The 20192-nt window shown below is 49.0% G+C and overlaps 1 protein-coding gene across 1 annotated transcript in view; it reads left to right on the top strand.

The window, feature by feature from the left end:
• Nucleotides 1–51: 51 nt before the first annotated feature.
• Efcab8 (EF-hand calcium binding domain 8) overlaps nt 52–20192 on the top strand; it is a 59170-nt gene continuing 39029 nt past the window's right edge. The window contains exons 1-10 of the mRNA XM_078049079.1: nt 52–75; nt 511–670; nt 5169–5287; nt 7193–7296; nt 10014–10149; nt 13134–13239; nt 15872–15956; nt 16490–16614; nt 18236–18309; nt 20054–20184. Of these exons, the coding sequence (XP_077905205.1) occupies nt 52–75; nt 511–670; nt 5169–5287; nt 7193–7296; nt 10014–10149; nt 13134–13239; nt 15872–15956; nt 16490–16614; nt 18236–18309; nt 20054–20184 (1064 nt within the window). The remainder of the gene's footprint in view (nt 76–510; nt 671–5168; nt 5288–7192; nt 7297–10013; nt 10150–13133; nt 13240–15871; nt 15957–16489; nt 16615–18235; nt 18310–20053; nt 20185–20192) is intronic.

Consider the following 20192-nt stretch of genomic DNA (forward strand, 5'->3'; position numbering starts at 1 on the left):
CTTCTCGCTCGTTGTACCCACAGTGTCAGGCACGAAGTGAGTGCGTGGATCATGGGAGTGAGCATCCACAGGAGGGTAAGCACACTTGCTTTATCACTGAAGCCGAAGCCCTTGTGTCTGCCCTGAACCTCAGCTGTGGCATCTGGAGAAGGGGAACAAGGTTAATTCCTCCAAGAACCACAGTCCATATTTTTCTTTTTCTTTCATTTTTTTTTCTTTCCTTCCTTCCTTCTTTCTTTGTGCTGAGGACCAAACTCAGGGCCTCACACATGCTGGATAGTTCTTCTACTGAGCCATATCCCTGACCTTGCAGTCTAGTCTAGATTTTTTCCTGATCTTTCTAGGCCTCAAAGTGGGTACGACTTATTTGTTTCCATTAGTTGTAGTAGTCTTACACTACTTGTTCTTCCCCAAAGATTTTCTCTTTCAGTAAGAGAAATGTACTGAAAAATGCTTGTCTCAAAGATTAACCCTCTCAGACCCTCATTTTTGTAGTCAAATTTGTTTCAGCCATCTAGCCCAGGTGAATTCCAGGACAAGAAGGCTCCCACACCCAAGATATCATCCATTACATGTGGCCAGATGCCTGAACACAGGACTCCGCTGTTTTCTGAGCTACACCTGGCCAAGTTAGAAAGAATGTTTGCGGAGAACATTGATTCAAATGGAGGTAAAGCATACTGCAGTTTGTCTTTTTGACTTCTGAATAGGACCCCATGTCTGGGATGTGTTGAGGGCTCAGACGTGACAAACACTTTTGGGTACAGCATCTCATTTAAAACTTTTTATCAGCTAGGCATGGTGGCACATGCCTGTAATCCTAGCAAATCGGGAAGCTGAGGCAGGAGGATGGCAAGTTCCAAGCCAGCTTCAGCAACTTAGCAAGGTCCTAAGCTACTTAGTGAGGGCCTGTCTCAAAATAAAAAAAAGTGTTGGGGATGTAGTTTAGTGGTTAAGCGCTCCTGGGTTTAATCCTGATACTAAAACAACAACAACAACAACAACAAAAAACCTTTTAAACATTGTTTAAGTAGTGAAAGCATATTGAAGTTTACCTGGGATCTATTAAAATATATCTCTAGTCCAAACACGCAGAAGCAAACTGCTATTAGCATATTTTGTTGTATTTTTTTTCCAGTTTCATGTATGTTGTACTATCTATTGCTGTGAAACAGTAGTCCCACAATTTTAATTGCTTATTGTACATTTATTATCTCACAGTTCTGGTGGGTCCTTAGCATGACCATGCTCATAGCTCTTCTGCCATAAATCTGTTGTCAGCTGGGGCTGCAGTGGCATCTGAGGCTTGACTGGTAAAGGACCCATTTCTAAGCTCACTTCCAGAATTTAATTCCTTGTAGCATTAGTACTGAGGGTGTCCATTTCTTGCTGGCTGTTGATGGGAGACTGCGCTCAGCTCCCAATACTGCTCTCAGTTCCTGGCCATATAGGAGTCACCAATATGGCTTCTCAAAAGGCTCAAGTTAACCAGGGAGAGAGCCGCTCCAGCAGAACTGTGTTGCAATCTCATAGAACAGTTATGTGGCCATATGAATATAGTCTTGCATATCCTGTCACCTGTGCCATATTCTCTTGGCTAGAAGCAGGTAACAAGTCCTACCCTACTTAGCAGGAGGGAACCACAGGAGGGACTGAGCTAGGAAGCAGATATACTGGGGGCTTCCTCCCTAGCACAGATGGCAGTTTGTTTTCATGTATCTTTAATCCTTCCATATAGATAGATACTCCTCGACTTAAAATGGGGTATGTCTGGCAAACTGAAAATATCACAAGCTGAAATGCATTTAGTACCCCTAACCTACTAAACACCACAGCTTAATCTAACCTAGCTTAAATGTGCTCAGCTCCTAGTTGGGCAAAATCATCCAACACAAAACCTGTTTTATAATAAGGTGTTAAAAATCTACTTAATACAATAAAAATAGTGCACTCCTGTAATCCTAGGTTCTCAGTAAGCTGAGGCAGGAGGATCGAAAGTTCAAGGCCAGCCTGGGCAAATTGAGATTCTGTCTCAAAAAAGCAAAAAATAAAAAAAACACTAGGGATATAAATCAGTGATATAGCACCTGTGGGTTTAATCCCTATCATCTCTCCCCCTGAAAAAAATAAAAATAAAAACCATTAAAAACAACAATGATTTTATGGGTGTTTAGTTGTTTGTGCTATTATAAAGCCAAAAAATTCTTGCCTCACATACGTGAGGCACTGGGCTCAATCCTCAGCACCACTAAAAAAAATAAGTAAATATAATAAAGATATTTTAAAAAAGAAAAAAAAAATAAAGTAAAAAAATTGTAAGTCAGATACTGTGTACATGTAATTTCAGACTCTTTTTCACTTAATATCTTAAGGATTTTTCCTTATTCCTATGTAGTCTTCTAAACTATCATTATTAATAGATCTAAGTGTTCCCTGGTTGACTAAGCCATTCCTGTATTTTTGCATATTTAGATTTTTATCAAGTGTAAATAATGTTTTGAGGATAGCCTTTGTACATCAGACTTTTTCTTTATAGCCACTAGAGACAGGGCCCTATCTACTTTCCCACTTCATTATTTTTCTTTCTTTAATATTTTTTTTTAGTTGTGGTGCTGAGAATCGAACCCAGTGTGTCATGCCTGCTAGACAAGCACACTACCACTGAGCCACAACCCCAGCCCCTCCCATTTCTTTCTTTTTTTTTGTTACCAGGGATTGAATCCAGGGGCACTTAACCACTAAGCCACAACCCTAGCCTTTTTTTATATTTTATTTCGAGACAGGTTCTCACTAAGTTGCTTAGGGCATTGCTAAGTTGCTGAGGCTGGCTTTGACCAGTAGTCCTCCTGCCTCAGCCTCCTGAGCAACAGGAGGCATGTGCACTGTTATGCGGCCATATGCATATAGTCTTGCATATCTTGTCACCTGTACCATATTTTCGTGGCTAGAGAATACGGCACAGGTGCCTCACGTATGTGAGGCAAGAATTTTTGACTTTATAATAGCACAAATAAATAAACACCCATAAAATCAATTACAGGCATTTGCACTGCTCCTGGCCCAGTTCATTTCTTTTGAGCTTTACAACTATTCTCTGATGTGGGCAGGAAATATGACGAAGTGATGCCTCCGAGAGGCACTTCATGTCTGACCTGAAGATGAGATGGTTCCAGCTGGGGTTTTCCAGTGTTGATGTTTACAGCCAGGAGGTGCCAGTGTTACCTAGCTAGGCCCATTTTTTCCTGCCCCATAGTATGTCAATCACTGAAACAACAAGTTTTGTAAAAGAGAAAGTATTTAAGAGGCAGCCAAGTGTGGAGGTGGGAGACCCCAAGTCTCAAGTCTACCTCCCCCAGGAGAGGATTTGGGGACATTGATGGGATAAAGAAACAGGGAGATTTAAGACATGGAGAAAGGTGACTGGAGGTGAAGTAGTGGCCTGAGCATGTATAGTCAAATTGTGTGGCTTTCTGTGGGCCACATGTTCAGAAAGTGGTTGTGTCAGCACAGTCTGAGGGTGGGGTTTTGGGCCTCATGTCAAAAGGTCACCCATGGGAGGAGCTGGTGGTTTCAACAAAAGTGGCCTTCAGGTTCCTGAAAAACAACCCAGGCAACCATGGTTATCATAACCCACATGTCAGAGGTGCTACCTAAACAGCTAATGACAGACTAATTACATTTCTTAGCTGTATGACGTCCACTAAAAGCAAGAAACTGGAGTCAAGTGAAGTGCGAAGGTCTATTCAGACTTTCCCTTGGTTTTACCACCACTGGATCATGGAGGACCTAACATTTTTTACTTTAGCCATGGTTCCTGTCATGTACGGGTTACTTTTGAATACACAGTGTGTTCACACAGTTCAAATGCAGAAAGTACTTTTTCCAGGATACCTTTTAGTATGTGGAGAAAGTCTTTCTCCCCCATCCATGCTGCCCAGGTGTGGTGCTGCAGGCGGTTACTGCTTTCAATTTCCTGTGACCTTTAGAAGCAAGATGGTGAGTTCTATGCAGTGACAGCTTGTGACCCACACTGTTCTATTTACTTTTTTTCCCTGCTTTGATACTGGGGGTTGAACCCAGGAGTGCCCTCCTGTTGAGCCACACCCCAGCTCTTTTTATTTTTTGAGACAGAGCCTCACTAAGTTGCTTAGGACCTTGCTAAGTTGCTGAGACTGGTCTTGAATTTGAGATCTTCCTGCCTTAGCCTCCTCCATGGTTGGGATTACAAGTGTGCACCTCCATGCCTGGCTGCACCTTGCGAGGCAAGTTCTCTGCCACCAAGCTGTATCCCCAGCCCTTCCTTGATATTTTTTAAAATTAATTTTTCACAAGTTTTCCACCTTGTTTTTTAAGTTTTTATTTTACTTAATATGTCTTAGAGATTTTTAAAAATTTTTTTTAATATTTATTTTTTAGTTTTTTCAGTGGACATAACATCTTTATTTCATTTTTATGTGGTGCTGAGGATCAAACCCAGCGGCCCGTGCATGCCAGGCGAGCACGCTACTGCTTGAGCCACATCCCCAGCCTGAGATATTTTCATATCAGTCTAAAAAGAACTTCCTTGTTTTTAAAGGCTGGCTGTGGTATTAATTGAGGGAAAGGAAAATTCTCCTTTCATTGATGTTTTAAAGTAAGGGAAAATAGGATCATTTTTCTCTTTAAAAAAGCTTTCAAAGAGCTGGTGCCATGGTACATGCTTGTAATTCCACTGACTCTGGAGGCTAAGTCAGGGGGATTCCAAATTCACGGACTGCCTAGACAATTGAGTGAGACTCTGTTTCCAAATAAAACCTAAAAAACAGCAAGGGGTGTAGTTCGGTGGTAGAGAGCCCTGCATTCAATCTCCTGTACTTAAGATTAAAAAAATATGTAAAAGATAACCAAGAGATGATGGAAACTTCAGAAATCAATTGGGCCTCTGCTGGGGAGGTAAAGGAAGGGTAGACGGGGCGACTCCTCAAGGGGCTGAGGAGAAGGCAGCTGCCTAAGGCTTCTTTTCTGTTTCCCCTCCAGTGATCTAGCTGATCGTCGTGGAGGAGGGAGCAGAGAGTGCCTTGAACTGTAGGCACCCAGTAGATATCCTCTCCTTGTGCCCCCTCAGCACCTGTGGCCACTGTGGCCCTCTGTGACTTGTGCTTGAGTGAATAATGTTTTCTCTCTTTAAGTCCTGGATCTGGGAGCTTTCACTAAGACCATGAAGAAGGTTCTGCAGAATGTGTCAGATGAGATGCTGGAGACCCTGTTTTTGAAGGTGGACTCAAATTGTAATGGCTTCATCACCTGGGTGAGGAGGGTATCCTTGTTGCTTCAAGTATCTTGGGGAGGCTGGAGGATACAGTCCTAAATAGGTGGAGCAAATGGAGGTATGAAGATGGGAGGCAGTCACAGCATCAGAAAATCTCCCTTTGGATTCTGGCACTAGTTGGTGTGCTTGCCAGGTAGAGGAACCTTGGTATTTCTCTCTCTCTCTGGTACCTGGAGTGCTTGACCACTGAGCCACATCCTCAGCTCTGTTTATTTTTTGAGACAGGGACTTGCTAAGTTGCTGAGGCCAGCTTTGAACTTGTGATCTTCCTGCCTTAACCTCCCTAGTTGCTGGGATTACAGGTGTGTGCTACCATGCCCAGGGAGGAAACTTGATGTCTCTTAGGAGTCCTTCCTGAGACTTCTGTCAGCGGGGCTCATTGCAATTCATTCTGCAGTGGGGTATGGGAGAGTATGTGACAAGTGTCCATGGTCCTTGTGTGAGACCTTCTTGTGGGGTATCTCTGACATGTGGCTATCCTGCACACCAGCCTCTTATGCAGCTTAGGGAATCCAAGCCAGTATTATGACCATCTCTTGGCTCTTTATAGTCACTCAGAAGACGAACCTATGGCTATTAAATCCAAAAATATCGGAGTTTTATAGGATAGCAGTAATAGTGGTTTTGTTTTTTCTGTTTCTCAATGTTCTATAATGAGCACATATGGCATGTAAACATATAGCAAAGTAGAAACATAGTATGACATGTTGATGCAGTAAAGATGACATAGGGCACCATGCAAAGCACTTAAAAGTGTGAGACTTCACACTTTATTTAAGGTTTACTTAAACCTCACAAGAATTCTATGGGGTAGAAGTGGGAAACCGAAGCATAGAGGTTAGGAACTTGCCCAGCGCGCTACCGCTTGAGCCACATCCCCATCCCCGCCAGGGATCTTCTTTAAGGTCCATTTGTGAACTACCATGGCATCCCTCCTATCCCCTTAGTTTAAGTATATATTGCAAGTTTTATTTTTGAAAGTTTTTTGCTTTTATTTCTCTAAGCATTCTTTAGTAAATGTTTCTAGCATTCTCCACCATCTACACAATGATCCTTCTTTTTCTATTTTTTTTTTTTTTTGGTGGAGGGGTACCAGGGATTGAACTCAGGGGCACTTGATCACTGAGCCACACCCTCAGCTCTATTTTGTATTTTTTTTAGAAACAGGGTCTCACTGAGTTGCTTAGTGCCTTGTTTTTGCTGAGTCTGGCTTTGAACTTGCAATCTTCCTGCATGAGCCTCCCAAGCTGCTAGGATTATAGGCATGGGCCACTGTGCTCAGCTACACAACAATCCTTCTTAATACCTCTATCTCTTTCTATTTTTTGTTGATATGAGGTCTTGGTCTTGCTGTTGTTGCCCAGGCTGGTGTTTAATCTACAGGCTCGAGCAATTTTCCCGTCTTTGCCTCCTGCGTAGCTGATGTGTACCACCACACCTGACTCCTGTTTCTTGTTTTGGCTCTGGCAATATTTTCATGAAGTTATTTGGAGCCTAGAGTTACCCAAATGGTCCTAGTTTTGGGTTCTCCCCAGTTGTTAACTTGGTACATGAATTTGGCAATTCACACATGCTTACATAAGGGACTCCTCCTTATCTTTATAGTAGAGGTAAATAGAGAGCTATCCTCAGCATTGCTGAGGGAGTTCAGGAGAGGAGCTGCTTTGCTGAATTAACAGATGCTTTCGATTGGCTTTCCTATGTTCAGGATTCAAACCCAGGTCTGTTGTCTAGCCACTTCCCTTGAGTGCTCAGGAAACAGCCCAGAAACCCTTGGAAGGAGCTGGGGAGGGATGAGGAAGACACTAGAAACCACTTGGGTTTCCGAAGGTGACTGCTGAACTGCTAATATCTACCCTCCCTTTCCTGATTTTTCTGAGGCAGGAGAAATATATGGATTACATGATGCATGAGTTCCAGGGGCTGGAGTTGATGAGGAAGAGCCAGTACCGCCTGCTGTTCCAGCTCCCTATGAGGATCATCCCCCTGTAAGGAGCCTCTTCCCTGGACCTAGGGGTTTGACTGAATAAGCGCTGGTGCCAGTCCTGCAAGGAGCCCCCTTCCTAAGGTCATAAGCCATTTTTTGCTGGTGCCAACAAGGGATCTGACACTGGACTTGATGCTGAATGCTCTTTAGTTCTTTTCTGCCTCACAATCATGGAGGTGTTCATTAGGATGAAGACAGGTGATTTGTTCCCATTTTACAGATGAGAAAACTGGGGCTCAGAGAAGCCAAATGCCTTGATGCAGGCCAAAAGACAGAAAGTGGTAGAGTTGCACTGTTTGGCCCTCTCCACTCACCTTGGGTCAATGTCAACTGTCTTAGGCAGGTGTCTGAGACCGGGGAGCCAACTCCTGTGGTATAAGCTGTGGTGGCCTGCACTTGTGTCCTGGTCAGGAGGGGGCTGTGGGTAGGTATTGCCTCAGGAGTACACCCAGGTCAGGCCACAGGAAGACCAAGAACTAGAAGTCATCCTTGCCCGCAGTAGCTCAGAGTTTAATAAGGTACTTTAAATGAGAATTGTTAGGTGGACTTTGTAGGTGGAATTTGGCTGGGATTTAATTGAGGAATAGCCAATAAATATGAACACTAAAAGGTTTTATGACCATAATTTTGTCATAGACACTACTCACTGTAGTCATACCTGTGCTGGACTGCTGTTTGTCTTTGTGTCTTAGTTTCTCCAATTCAATTGCTTAACCTGCAAACCTAGAAAACATTTCCAATTTTTTGGAGGAAATACCCAAATATTATTTAATTTCCTTTATAAGAGGATAACTTTTTACTTTTATTTTTTTGCAGGAAGCCGTACTAGGAATTGAACTCAGGGGCATTTGACCACTGAGCCACATCCCCAGCCCTATTTTGTATTTTATTTAGAGACAGGGTCTCACTGAGTTGCTTAGCCTCTCACTTTTGCAGAGGCTGGATTTGAACTCTGAGTCCTCCTGCCTTGGCTGGAATTATAGGCTTGTGCCACTGCGCCCAACTGAAAGGGTAATTTTTAATGGACTCACTTTGGGCTAGGGGGATGTGGCTCAGTGGTAGAGCACTTGTCTGGCATGCAGGAAGCCTTGGGTTTGATCCTCAACACTGAGTCATCTGAATGAGCCCACCCAGGCTGAGTGCACCCAATGCACTGTCCTATTTGATCTCACTGCTGTCCTGGGAGGAGTGCTGCTGTCAGCCTATAAGGAAACCATGACATTGCCCTGGGGCCATCCTAACTTTTCAGAGCTCTTACTTGTGTCTGTTTCTCACAGTTTTTGGTCTTGACAGAAGTGGCAGAAGGGCTGGGGTTGTGGCTCAGTGGTAGAGTGCTCACCTAGTAAGCACAAGGCACCGAGTTCGATCCTCAGGACCACATAAATGTAAAATAAAGATATTGTATCCACCTAAAGCTTGAGAATAAATATTTAAAAAAAAAAAAGAAGTGGCAGAATTGGAGATGATGATTAGAGAGGCAGCTGAGAGTTCACCATTGTTCATACAGAGCAGTGGGCTGAGGACGGGATAGCAGGAAAACAGTGTCCACCTACATGTTTTTCCTACTCTTCCGCTGAGATGGCAACAGCAGCAGAGTTTCATAGGGGTGTGGGTCATACTTAAGCCAGAAGTCAGGTCATGTCCACAGCAAGGCTTGGAGAGAGCTCTGGGGGAGGGGGAAGTTGCTTGGGTTCTAGTTTTAGCTCAGTTAGAAACCAGTACAGAACTTCAGGTATTGGTTCTTTGTTAGATGAAGTGACATCACTGCCTTGCCAGGGCCTAAAGATTGGACAGATGAAGTGTCAGAGTGCTTGATGATGCTATGTCGGGAAGTCAAAATGGTGGTCATCCTTTCTAGCCAGATGGCTTAGCCAGCTTTGGGGCAGGAAAGAAGCCACTGGAAGGTAGCACTGAAGCATGCTGGGAAGGCTGCTGGTCTCATCTGGTGAGGCCAGGTCTATCCCTGGAACTTCTCTCTGTGTTCTGTGCATGGCCAGGAGATGAAGAGTTGACTGCCCAGGGCCCTAATTCCTCACCATCCTCTGGTGTACCCACCTCATGCTTGGGTTCTGTTCTCCACTCCACCCCAGAGCACTGGAGCTGTGGCTAGAAAGTGTTATTTCTCAGGTTTCAGTCACATGCCCCACTCTGCTTACCCTTGGTGGGCTGCTTCTGCTAGAAAAGAAGACCTCAGCTCTCTGCGTTGTTTGTCCCATCGCACACTGGTGAGGAAGTTGGCTGGTTATTGCTCAAGATAAACTTTTAGAGCCCATCTCATGCCATTGTCATACATAGCTCTTATTCTTTTTTTCTTTTTCTTTTTGTGGTGCTGTGGATGGAACCCAGGGCCTTGCACTTGCTAGGCAATCCCTGTACCGCTGGGCTACATCCCAGCCCCCACTGGGGCTCACTCTTGTGGCCATTGTCAGTCTAATAGAAATCTGCTTGGAGGAGCGGGCAGGCCCATGACTCAGGGGGCCAGCCACTGTCCCTTGGTGCATGTGTGAATGAAGCTGCTCCTGCTTGCTTTTGTCCTTCCTCCCCTGGGTTCTGCTCTAGACTGCTTGGTGGCCCACCACCTCTCTTCCTAAATAAAGTTTTATTAAAACATGGCCTTGTCTGTTCATGTACATATTTAAGGCTGCTTATTTATGGTACAGTTGAGTAGTGATAACCCTCCTTTCTGAGCTGTTTCTGTTTGCCTCTCACCATTCAAAGGAATCATGGGTGTGAGATTGTGAAAGTGGAGTTTTTCATCCAACGATTCAAGAAGATTGGGTGTTTCCTGACTATCACCAAAGATGGGATCCTGCAGTTCTGGTCTGAGTCTTTCTCACTGATTAACTCCTTTATGGTGAGTGGGGTGGTGCATGTGGAGCACATGTGGGGTTACCGGAGAGCATCACCTTAGCACCCTGACATTGAAGGTGACCTAGACCCAGTGTGGGCTTGTTCTTGGCATTTGTCATCTAAGCAGCCTGGACTTGTCACAGGGTGTGGGTCCATGGTCTGGCTTTCCTGTGGGAGCCTCACACTTCTTTTCTGCTAAGGAGGACTCCACCATGATGTGATGCCCAATAGACATCTCCAACCTAATTTGTCCAAATAGCACGTCACTCCAGCTCCCCCTGCCCACAGGGCTATTTTTTTTTGAGTCAAATCAGCAAATGGCATCATCGTCCAGCAAGGCTCCTGCACTAGGGTTCAGCCTTCTTTCCTTTCCTTGTCGCACTCATATTGTCTCCATGTCCCGCTGGTTTTAACCCATTACTTGGACCAGGCAGGAAATCACCTGGTTGTGAATGTGGACCCTGGAGCTCAATTGCAGGCTCAGAATCCCAAATGGACCACCTACCGGCTCTGAACCCAGGCAGGGTATGATACAGCTCTCCAGGCCTCTGAGTCCTCATCTGTGAAAGGGGACTTGTTGAGAGCATTTAATGACCTTGTACGTGGGTTGTGCTTGATTAGGACAAGGCACACAGCAAGTGCCCAATAAATACAAGCCAACATTGTCGCGGTCTTTCTGCCACCAGGTCCTGGCCCAGAGTAGTAGTGATAGGACACTCAAGAAAAGCTGCTGTGCGCTTGATACTGCCAGGCTACTCCAGAAAGCTCCAGAACAAGAGGCAAGCACTGCTCTCCAGGGCTCTGCAGGAGGGCTTGCGGAGAATGCTGCCAGCTGCCTGAAGGGCTCCCCGCCTATGGGACTGCTCAGGGCTTGCAGTAGCAGCAGCAGCAGCAGCTATCCCTGAGGGTGCGAGCGCTGGTTCCTGAGGTTCCCTGAGGCTATGGCTTCTGGCAAACTCCTGCCTTTTCTGTGTGTTGAGGGAGGGTGCATTGTTGCCAGAGCTCCTGATGGTGTCACCTCAGTGCCCCTTAGGGGCCAAAGCCTGGGAGGGCTGAAGAGGACAGAGGAAGGCTCCCTAAGAGGGGTCCTGGTAAGGCTTGGAGGACCTGGAGGTTCTTCCTGCTTCGGCAGGTAGATTTTGGCAAGGGTGAGCCATCTGTGAACACCTACTCTGAAGTCTGAGGTGGGGCCTGGACTCCCATCATTAGTACTGTGACCTTGGGCAGGTCACTGGAACTTCCAGGGCTCCTGGTTTCCCATCTGAATAGTGTAGATGCTGGAGGTTACCAGTTTATGGGGGTGTGTGGGTCAGACCCCACCCAAGATGGGAGAGGACCTTGGGGGTTTCCAGTCATCATCTTTACCGTCCGAGGCATGTGGGGGAGTCTGAGAGTGTAGGGCTGTGGTTCTGGGTGTTCTGTCCATTCTGATGGAACAGCCTGTTCTTTGTCCTCCCTGTGGGAATGCCTCGCTAGTTCTGGGCATCCATCTAGAGGAACTTCTTTGAAACATAGCTTCTTTCTTTTTTTTGGGGGGGGGGATTGAACCCAGGGCCTTGTGCATAGGAGGCAAGCACTCTTCCAATTGAGCTATATCCCAGCTCCGGCCTTCCTTCTTTTTCAGACTCCTTTCTGCTTTCTTTAGCCGAGAGCCACTGTATTAACCATGGAACAAAGGAGTCTTAAAAATAAGACTCCTTGGGCTGGGCACAGTGGCACACACCTGTAATCTCAGTGGCTCAGGAGGCTGAGGCAGGAGGATCAAGTGTTCCAAGCCAGCCTCAGCAACTTAGTGAGACTGTGTTCTCTAAATAAAATATTTAGGGGTGAGGAGGTGGCTCAGTGATTAAGCACCCCTGGTTCAATTTCTGGTACCCTCCCCCCCAAAAAGACTCCTGGAATGGCTTACCTGACTCATCTCATCCTTCTCTACACCCACCTGTCAGGCTGTTTTCTCTTCCCATGGAAATAGCAGGGGACATGACTTTGCTCAAGGCTTTCCCCTTGGAGGACCAGCTCAAGTTCGTCTGAGTAGACAGCTGCTCAGAGTGAAGGCCCCGGCCCCTCACTGGATGCCTTCACTCCCTTCATTCCATCCATTACTCCCAACCTGGCAGAATACATCCTTGGTAACAAGCAAGCCCCGTGACTGGGTGGCACCTGAGATGGTAAACAAGACTCAGACATCGGGAGGGGCCGACACAGGGAAGTCAGGTTCCTTTCTCTGACCCTAATTCCTCTTCCTGGAGATATCTGCTGTGTCCAGTTTTGGGTCACTCTTCCATGGGTCACTTACATATGTGTCTCCCTTTTTCTTTTTAAATTTATTTATTTTTTTAATAACTAGGGATTGAATACAGGGGCACTTTACCACTGAGCTACATCCCCAGACTTTATATAACACTTCTGCTAAGTGTCTTAGGGTCTCACCAAGTTGCTGAGGCTGGCTTTGAAAGATCCTTCTGCCTCAGCCTCCTGAGTTGCTTGGATTACAGGGGTGTGACACCACACCTGGCCCCTCTTGTTTGTAAATGTACAAATGGTGTCACAGTGTAATGCTGCTCTCCATCTTGCTTTCTCACTTGGTAAATACATGTGGCAACTCTTCTTTATTGGCAGTTGTACAGCCCTTCACTCTTCGTGCCTGGTGGTGGCCCATAGTAGTGTCTCATTGCTTTCATGGCACGCTGCATCCCCTGCCTTTGCACACACTGTGGGTTTGACTTGAAAACAAATCCCTGGATCCCAAGCTCTGTACATTCAAGACTTTGGAACAACCTATTGAAACTATAGACGAGGACACTGAGACCAGAGAGGTTAGGGAGCTTATTCAAAGTCCTGTCATGAGGAGTTGGTCGTAGCACCGGGCTCTCTGTCTGTGGCTGCTCCAGGGTCCTGTGTGGCAGGAGAAGGTTTGCAGCCCGTGCTCATGGTGTGCTCTGCTGGGGAGTTCCCCAGCCCAAGCCTCCCCTTGTCTTCCTCTGCCAGCTTAGCCAGTTCCTGCAGCTCCACAGCCAGCAGATGTGGGTCACAGACATGGTGTGCCTACCCAACCTGAACCTCATTGCAGTTTCATCTACCGAACTGAAGATAGGTGAGTCCTGGGCTCCCCAGGCCTGCTTTCTGCACTTGCACTTGGGGCAGCTGTGTCAGCTGAGCACCTGTAGCATGGATGCGAGCCCTCTGGGAGCACTGGTGGGAGGAGGAGAGGCCTGGTTATCAGGTGCCAAGTGGCTGCTGAGTGCTGGGTGCCATAGGAGGGACCCAGAGGGACCAGTCACTTGTTGACTGCCCAACTCCTCTCAGTAGGCAGGGAATGCTTAATGAATACCTGAATATTTATTGACTGGAGGCCATAACCAGTCCACCTCCAGCCCTGATTCTCCCCTCTCCAGCCACCCGCAGCCTGGGCCACCCCGGGCTCTCACATGAGTAGCACTGAAGCCTTGCTTGCGTTCTTCCTCTCAAGGCCCACGGAGCAGCTTTCAAAATGCCTTTCTGCAGAAAGCTTTCAACTCGCTCCCCTGCTCTTAGCCTGGTGATGGGATCCCTAACTTGGCCCCACACTCTGGAATTCCTAGCCCCTGTGGCCCCACAGTCTTCTCTACCTGTTGCTGTCCCTGGAGCCTGAGGCTACTGTGACCTTCTCTCCCCTCTTCTGATGGGTGCTGTGGCCTCCGTCCCTGCTCCTGCGATCCTCTGGCACCTCTCCCCACCCCCACAGCGGCTGCTTTCTCTTTAGGTTTCATCTCAGATTTCACTTCCTCCAGGGGTCCTTTGTGACCACCTCCTCCAAGTCAGTTTCCTCTGTTGAAAAGGCCTGTGTGAGATTGTCCCTCTCCCAGTCAGGGTCCCTTTGAGGTGCAGTCACACGTCCTAGTGTGGTTCTGTAGAGCCTGTTTCCTCCTCCAGCCTGAAGGCTCCCTGACTTCCTGCAGTCAAGGGCTGCAGCTCTTTGACTCCCCTGTCCCCGTGGCTGGCACCTGTGAGATGCCTGGTGGCTATTAAGTGGGTGGAGGAGTGAGTGAATGAAGTGTCCAGCTGTCCCAGAGGCAGAGGTGGAGGTGGCACCAGCAGACTGGAAAGTGATTGGGGGATGAGAGGCAGGTGGGAGGCTGGAGCTCACGGGGCATAGCTGAAGTGGAGGACGAGCCCCGGCTGCTCTGGAAGAGGCTGGGCCTGGGTTCAGACCCTGCTTCTGCCCACTGTTGGTGTGACACTTTGGGCAAGTACTTTACCTCCCAGGGTTTCAGATTACCCAGAAGTAAGATGGAGCCTATGTTTAGTGGCTTAGTCGTTAGGGGTGAAGCTCACAGCCTGGCTCCTGGCATCTGGTAGGTGTTCAACTAATATCAGCCTGACTATGAGGTTAGATTGTGTGATAAGAGAAAGTGGTCATCGGTGAGTGCAGGCAGGCTGGGGGAGGTATCTGAGACCCAGGGAGGGCCTCAGTTGCAAATACATGTTTCCTGAGGGCCAGGTGCTGTCCCTGTCTTCTCTCTTGTCCTTCATTCCTGAGAGACTGGCATGAGAATCTCAGAGAGGATCTTGTCATCACAGCCCTCCTCACCGAGCAGCTGTCATCTCCTGGGAACACTCGGTCAAGGCCAGAGGCTCACCAGCATGAGCCTCAGCCTCTGTGGCCCAGAGGCCTGCCCTCCCCTGGGATTTACAGCCTCCTCAGTGGCTGGCTCCTAGAGAGGTGGAGGGGAGAGCTGCATCCGGGTGAAGACAGCTCTGTTAGTGAGGCTGCTGCTCATTAGATGGGGGCTGAACTGGAGCCCCATCTGTCGGAAGCAGCCGACTTTTTTGAGAATGGTTTTGAGGTTTGAAACAGCTGGGTGTGAGGACCCCTTTGAAGGGTTTTGAAAGAATGAAAGTAGTGTTTTCAAAAAATTAGTCTGAAAGGGCTGGTTCAGGTGGGTAAAAGAAGAGGCGAGATGGCAAGAAGCCGTCTCTTCTCTGTCCTAGTGCGCCTGTGCGGAGTCTGCTTTCCAGGTCTCGGACCCGTCCAGGGTTTCAGTGGTGGGACGCGTGGGGCTGGGCCCTGGTCCTGAGGAGGGAGTGGCAGGGTGGTGAGAAAGTGGGTCTCCCTGCCCCTGCAGTGCAGGGATGGACAGAGCAAGTGACCAGCTGAGCCGAGGGGCAGAGGCACCCCGCTGCCGGCAGAGCCCAGGGCTCAGCATTTCCCTGCATTTGCTTGTCACAGCTGTTGTCGCAGATTCCTCAGAGCCTAGGTGCTGTGCTGGGCACTGTGGATGCCACAGGGCGCCACAGCGCCCACACTGCAGAGGAGAGACAGACCCTAAGACCCAAACAAATTAGATGTTGAGATGGTGCCATGAGGGAATCGACGAGGCCTGGGTCCAGGGAACGGCCTTTCTGAGAGGGCATTTGAGTAGGTCTTGAAGGAGTCCCGGGAGCGTTCCGGGTGGAGGGAACAGTGGGGAGGGCCTGGGGTGGGGTGAGCATGTGGCCGGAGCCTGTAGGCCAGGGCTGGGGTGCCAGGCGGGGGTCAGGACAGAGGCAGGAGTGGTGGCCAGGCAGGATGTGGATGCCCTACAAGCCCTTGCCACTATAGTGGGCTCTGGAGATTCAATCTAGCCGCAGTGGGAAGCACTGGCTTAGTGGCTTTACTCTGATTGGCTGCCTCTGGTTGTCACAGGGATACTGAAGGGGTTTCCATTCCATATGTGCCTTTTCCTGCTCCTCTATCTCTTCCCCAGAGTTCTTTGATATTAGTGACCATAAATGTGTCCGGACCTTCACCTTTATTGATCTGGACTGCTGTGTCTTGGCCATGAACTACTGGTGAGTCCCACAAAAGATGGGAGAAGGGTCTAGGCAGGTGCCATATCACAGGAGGGGCTGGGGCTGGGGTCTTGGAACACCTCCCTGTAGACAGCCTGGAAAGATCCTCACTCCACTGGTTTGAGGCCCTGTATCCTCTTTCCCTCAAGCTGCTTTTCCCCTGGGTGGCCTTTATGGTCACTCTGACCTTGGAGTTGTTGTTGCTTCTCTCCCTATCCCTCTCCTGTCCAGTCAGCTGTCACACCCTGGCAGAGGCTGGTCCCACTGTAGCTGAGGACTCTGGGAACATCACAGTCTATAGGGAGGGGTGGCTTGATAATGAGAGTTGGAAGACTAGGGATTAATTTGTTTTAGTTGAAACAAAATACCAAATTCTTGTTGAGTATCAGTCTGGATCTGGGCCACTGGGCAAGGTTGGGGAAGTTGGTTGGAACTGCCCCGGATCCCGGATCCCAAGGTGGAGGGAGCTGTGGGAGGCGGGTAGGTGAAGAACAGGAGGATCCATAGCCTGTTCTGTCCCCATCTTTCCTTAGGTCTGACTATCACAGAGGCGTGTTCTGCTATGGGGACACCAAGGGCAATGTAATTGTCTTCATCTCTGACAGTGTGACCACCGGACTGTTCAACCCCCACATCCTCCCCAGACTCTCCAAATGGGGTAGCTCAGATGCACAGGAATGGGGCAGAGGTTGGGAGTAGGTTGAAGTGGGTCCTGAGCTGGCCCTGGCCCTGGGGTGCTCTCCCCATTCCATGCTGTGGACCTCTGGGGAGGTGGTGAAGGCACCAGTGGGTACTGGGCTGAGTGGCCTATGGGAGAGGGAATGATGGGGCAACAGCAGAAGACCAGGGGCTGAGAAGAGGTCCATCCTTCTGCAGGCAGATCTTGTGCAGGTGAGGACCAGGGGCTGCAGGACACTCCTTACCCAGGAAGAAGGGAACGTGCTGGGTATGACCTGAGGAAGTCCTTCCTGCCTTCTGAGGCCAGGGTAGTGGAACTTCCTTGGATGACTGTGAGGTGGCTTCTGCTCTCCTTGGCCTTGAGCTGCCTTTGGGGGGCGGGGTGTGGTGGAGGGGCCCTAGAGGTGGCCTCTGGCAGGCCTGGAGGACTCCTGGCTGAGCAGGAATGTGAGTGAGTGTGGTTGCCACTTTTGAGCAGCTGCATGCAGGGCGCCTGTGTGTCACCTCCCTCAGTCTCCACCTACCACCCCGAGGGAGTTAATGAAGGAGCGTTGGTGGGCTGGAGCCACTCGTGCGCAGCTGTGAGTGGTGTCTGAGGTCTGAAGCCAGGGCACTTGCCAGAGACTATACTTTTAACCATTTGCTGGGCAATGTCCTAAACTGCTTCAGGAAGCCATTTGGGACTTCTCTGCCAAGGAGTTCCAGATCCCCAGCAGCCATGGGACCTGGGGCTGAGCTGGGGCTTCTGGGCCACTTCATATCCATTTAGAAGAGCCTAGGCCACCAGGGGTCCCACCCACAGGGACCCTGACCCCCCTCCATCCAGGACACCAGCCCTGCCCCTTGAGCAGCGTCCGACCCGACTTTGGGACTTCCTAGCACACTTGTTTCCGCCCTCAAAGTGGAGCTGGTGAGCAGCAGTGAGATGCATGGCCTAACCCGCACCCCCCACCACCACCCTAGCCTCTTTCCTCCGCATTCCCTGGCAGTTACCATCAGACCCAAGGCCAGAGTGTCAGGCGTTTCCAACCTGCTTCCTTAAATTGCCCCTGAGGGTGGCCTGTGTGTGTCCCCTTGCCCACCTGTCTGTGTCCAGCTCGCTTTCCTGGAGGTTCATTAGCTGCTGCCCCTGGGTGTTTGGTGGCCGGGAGGTTCACAAGGGCAGGGCTGTGCTGCGGCAGTACCTGCTCGTTAGAGTTGCTCGTTTTATGATGATGCATGGGTGCAACCTCTACTTTTTGGAACTTGAGCTTTCTGAACAAGGGGTTTGGTGGCAAATCCCCCAAGAATGATGTTTCAGGACGAGGGGAGTCTAGGATCTCCATTTGTTTTCCACTGGGGAGAAAAATTGGAGCTCTGTAGTGAGGTGGCTTGTTTAGGATGCAGCACTGAGGGAGAATGTGGGCCCTGGCCTCTCAGCTGTGAGCCGCCTGAGTGGTGGCACCCACTAACCTCTCAAGTCACAGTGAGGCTCCATGCGCATTTGGCTGAAAAGACCTTTGAGAAGCAAGGAGTTGACAGTCAACTCCAGATATCATCTGAGAGTCTGCGTGGCTGGCAAAGAGGGAAGCTAGTGTGGACCTCAGTTTTCCCCCCATCAGATCACTGGATCAATGTTTCCATGCCAAAACTCTTAACTGAGAAGTCTGCTGTATACAGAAGTTACCAGCTGAGGGTAAGTTGTACCTTCTTGGCCTGTGACCATGGTGAACATTCAATACACACACCACCCAAAAGTAAATGCAGAAAGCAGATTCACCTCCCGGGTCCAGTCTTAGCTCTAGGGATCGGGCCCTAGAACCAGAGCCAAGGCAGTTGTTGGAGGCCGTGGGTTCCATCTGCATGATACGTGTGGGCCCCAGCGTGGCCAGGCGTTCCCGCTGCTGCTGCTGCTGTGGCCTGGCCCTGCAGACATCCCTGTCTTCTGGAGTCCTACAGCGTGTGAGGCTGGCTTCCCCACTCCTTTCTCTATGCAGCTTTTTCTCCTTTTGGCAGTCACAGGAATTATTCATTAGAATGACTGTCGTGTCACTCCAGTAGCTTCTATCACATTTGAAACAACTTCTCAAGTCCTTACCACAAGCATCAGGACATGAGGCCCCTGACTTGCTTTAGGTCTTTTTTTCTACCTTTTTTTCTCATTTACTGTGCTGCAGAGACACAAGCTTCCTTGCTCTCCCCTCCCAAAATACCCCCAAGCCCTTTCCTACCTGTGACAGGGCCTTGGCACATGACATCCCTTCCAGCTGTAGTGCTGTTCCCCTAGGTTCCTATTTACCACTCTCTACTTGTTTCCCAGGATAACCTGCTGCCTCCTCTGTCTTTTCTCCCTTCACCCTGTACTTTCCACTCCCAACTTTGTATTGTCCACCCATTATTGTTGCCCTGTGATCCTCACAAGATTGACAGCTCCTTGAGGACAGGGACTTTGTGTGTTGTGCTCTCCGATCCATCTCTAATGCCTCCAACAGTGGGCTCCCAGCACATCTGTTGATTGAGTGAATGAGAGCCTCAAGGTAAGCCTGAGTGGGGTGGTCGAAGGCTCCCGAATGTTGTTTCTGCGTGGGCTCTGTGACTTTCATAGGAGGAGGCACCTATGACCTCATCTTCTTTTTATTTATTTATTTTTAATATTTTATTTTTGTGTCATCTCCTTTTTCATCTTCCAGTGGGAATCTCTTTTGGGGCTTGGTTTTTCCTCCAAGTTGCTTAATGTCCCAGGTCTCATTCAGTGCCTTGGATTAGTGCCTCCTTGTGACGGACACTTGGTGAGACTGGAAAACCTGGCTTGGTGCCTTGCACACAGAAGGCACTGAATGAGTGTTGGATGGTCCCATCTCTTCCACCTGCCTCCATTCTTTCCTGTCCTCTATTCTTGTCATAGACAGGAAAATCTCCAGCTGGGGAGGCCAAGCTCTGGTCCAGGTCACAGATCCCAAGCTGGGGAAGACAGAGGCCAGCCAGCCCACTTGTGTTCTTTTCTTGTTAAGGTTGCCACAGGTTGTCCTTACCTCCCAGGCTCCCGTGAACTTGTCTGACAAACTTAGAGGGTGGCAGTGGGCCAGAGGGACAGGTCCACGCAGTGGGCGCTTCCTGTGGAGGATGACTCCATCCATTCTCCCCTTGGGAGAATGACACTTACACAGGCCCAACCCCATGGGTCCTTTCACGGACAAAGCAGTCGTACTAATAAAATGCCTTTAAGCATTTTCTGACACAAGGGATGACTACACTTTCCTGATCACTGGACCTGGGCTAGGACTTTGGGCCACTTCAATTTGTCCAAGCCGTGGTCACTTCATTAGGCTCCATCACCTCCAGGCCCCTCCAGCCCCTCACCCTGGCCATGTTCCAGGGGCTGGGCCTGGAATGCAGCTGTCCTCTGGAGGGTCTCCCACGAGGGCGGCTGTCTTCCCCAGGCTCTCCATCCCAACTGGTGTCAGAAGGTCAAGTTCATTTCCGATCTGAACCTCGTGGTCTCCTGTTCGGCCGTTGAGAAGTCCTCTCTGGTGCTGACAGTGTTGCCAGCCAAAGACCTTGAGAAACCCAGGTAAAGAG

The sequence above is a fragment of the Ictidomys tridecemlineatus genome, chromosome 5 (assembly GCF_052094955.1).
Source record: "Ictidomys tridecemlineatus isolate mIctTri1 chromosome 5, mIctTri1.hap1, whole genome shotgun sequence".
In the NCBI taxonomy this organism is placed as follows: Eukaryota; Metazoa; Chordata; class Mammalia; order Rodentia; family Sciuridae; genus Ictidomys; species Ictidomys tridecemlineatus.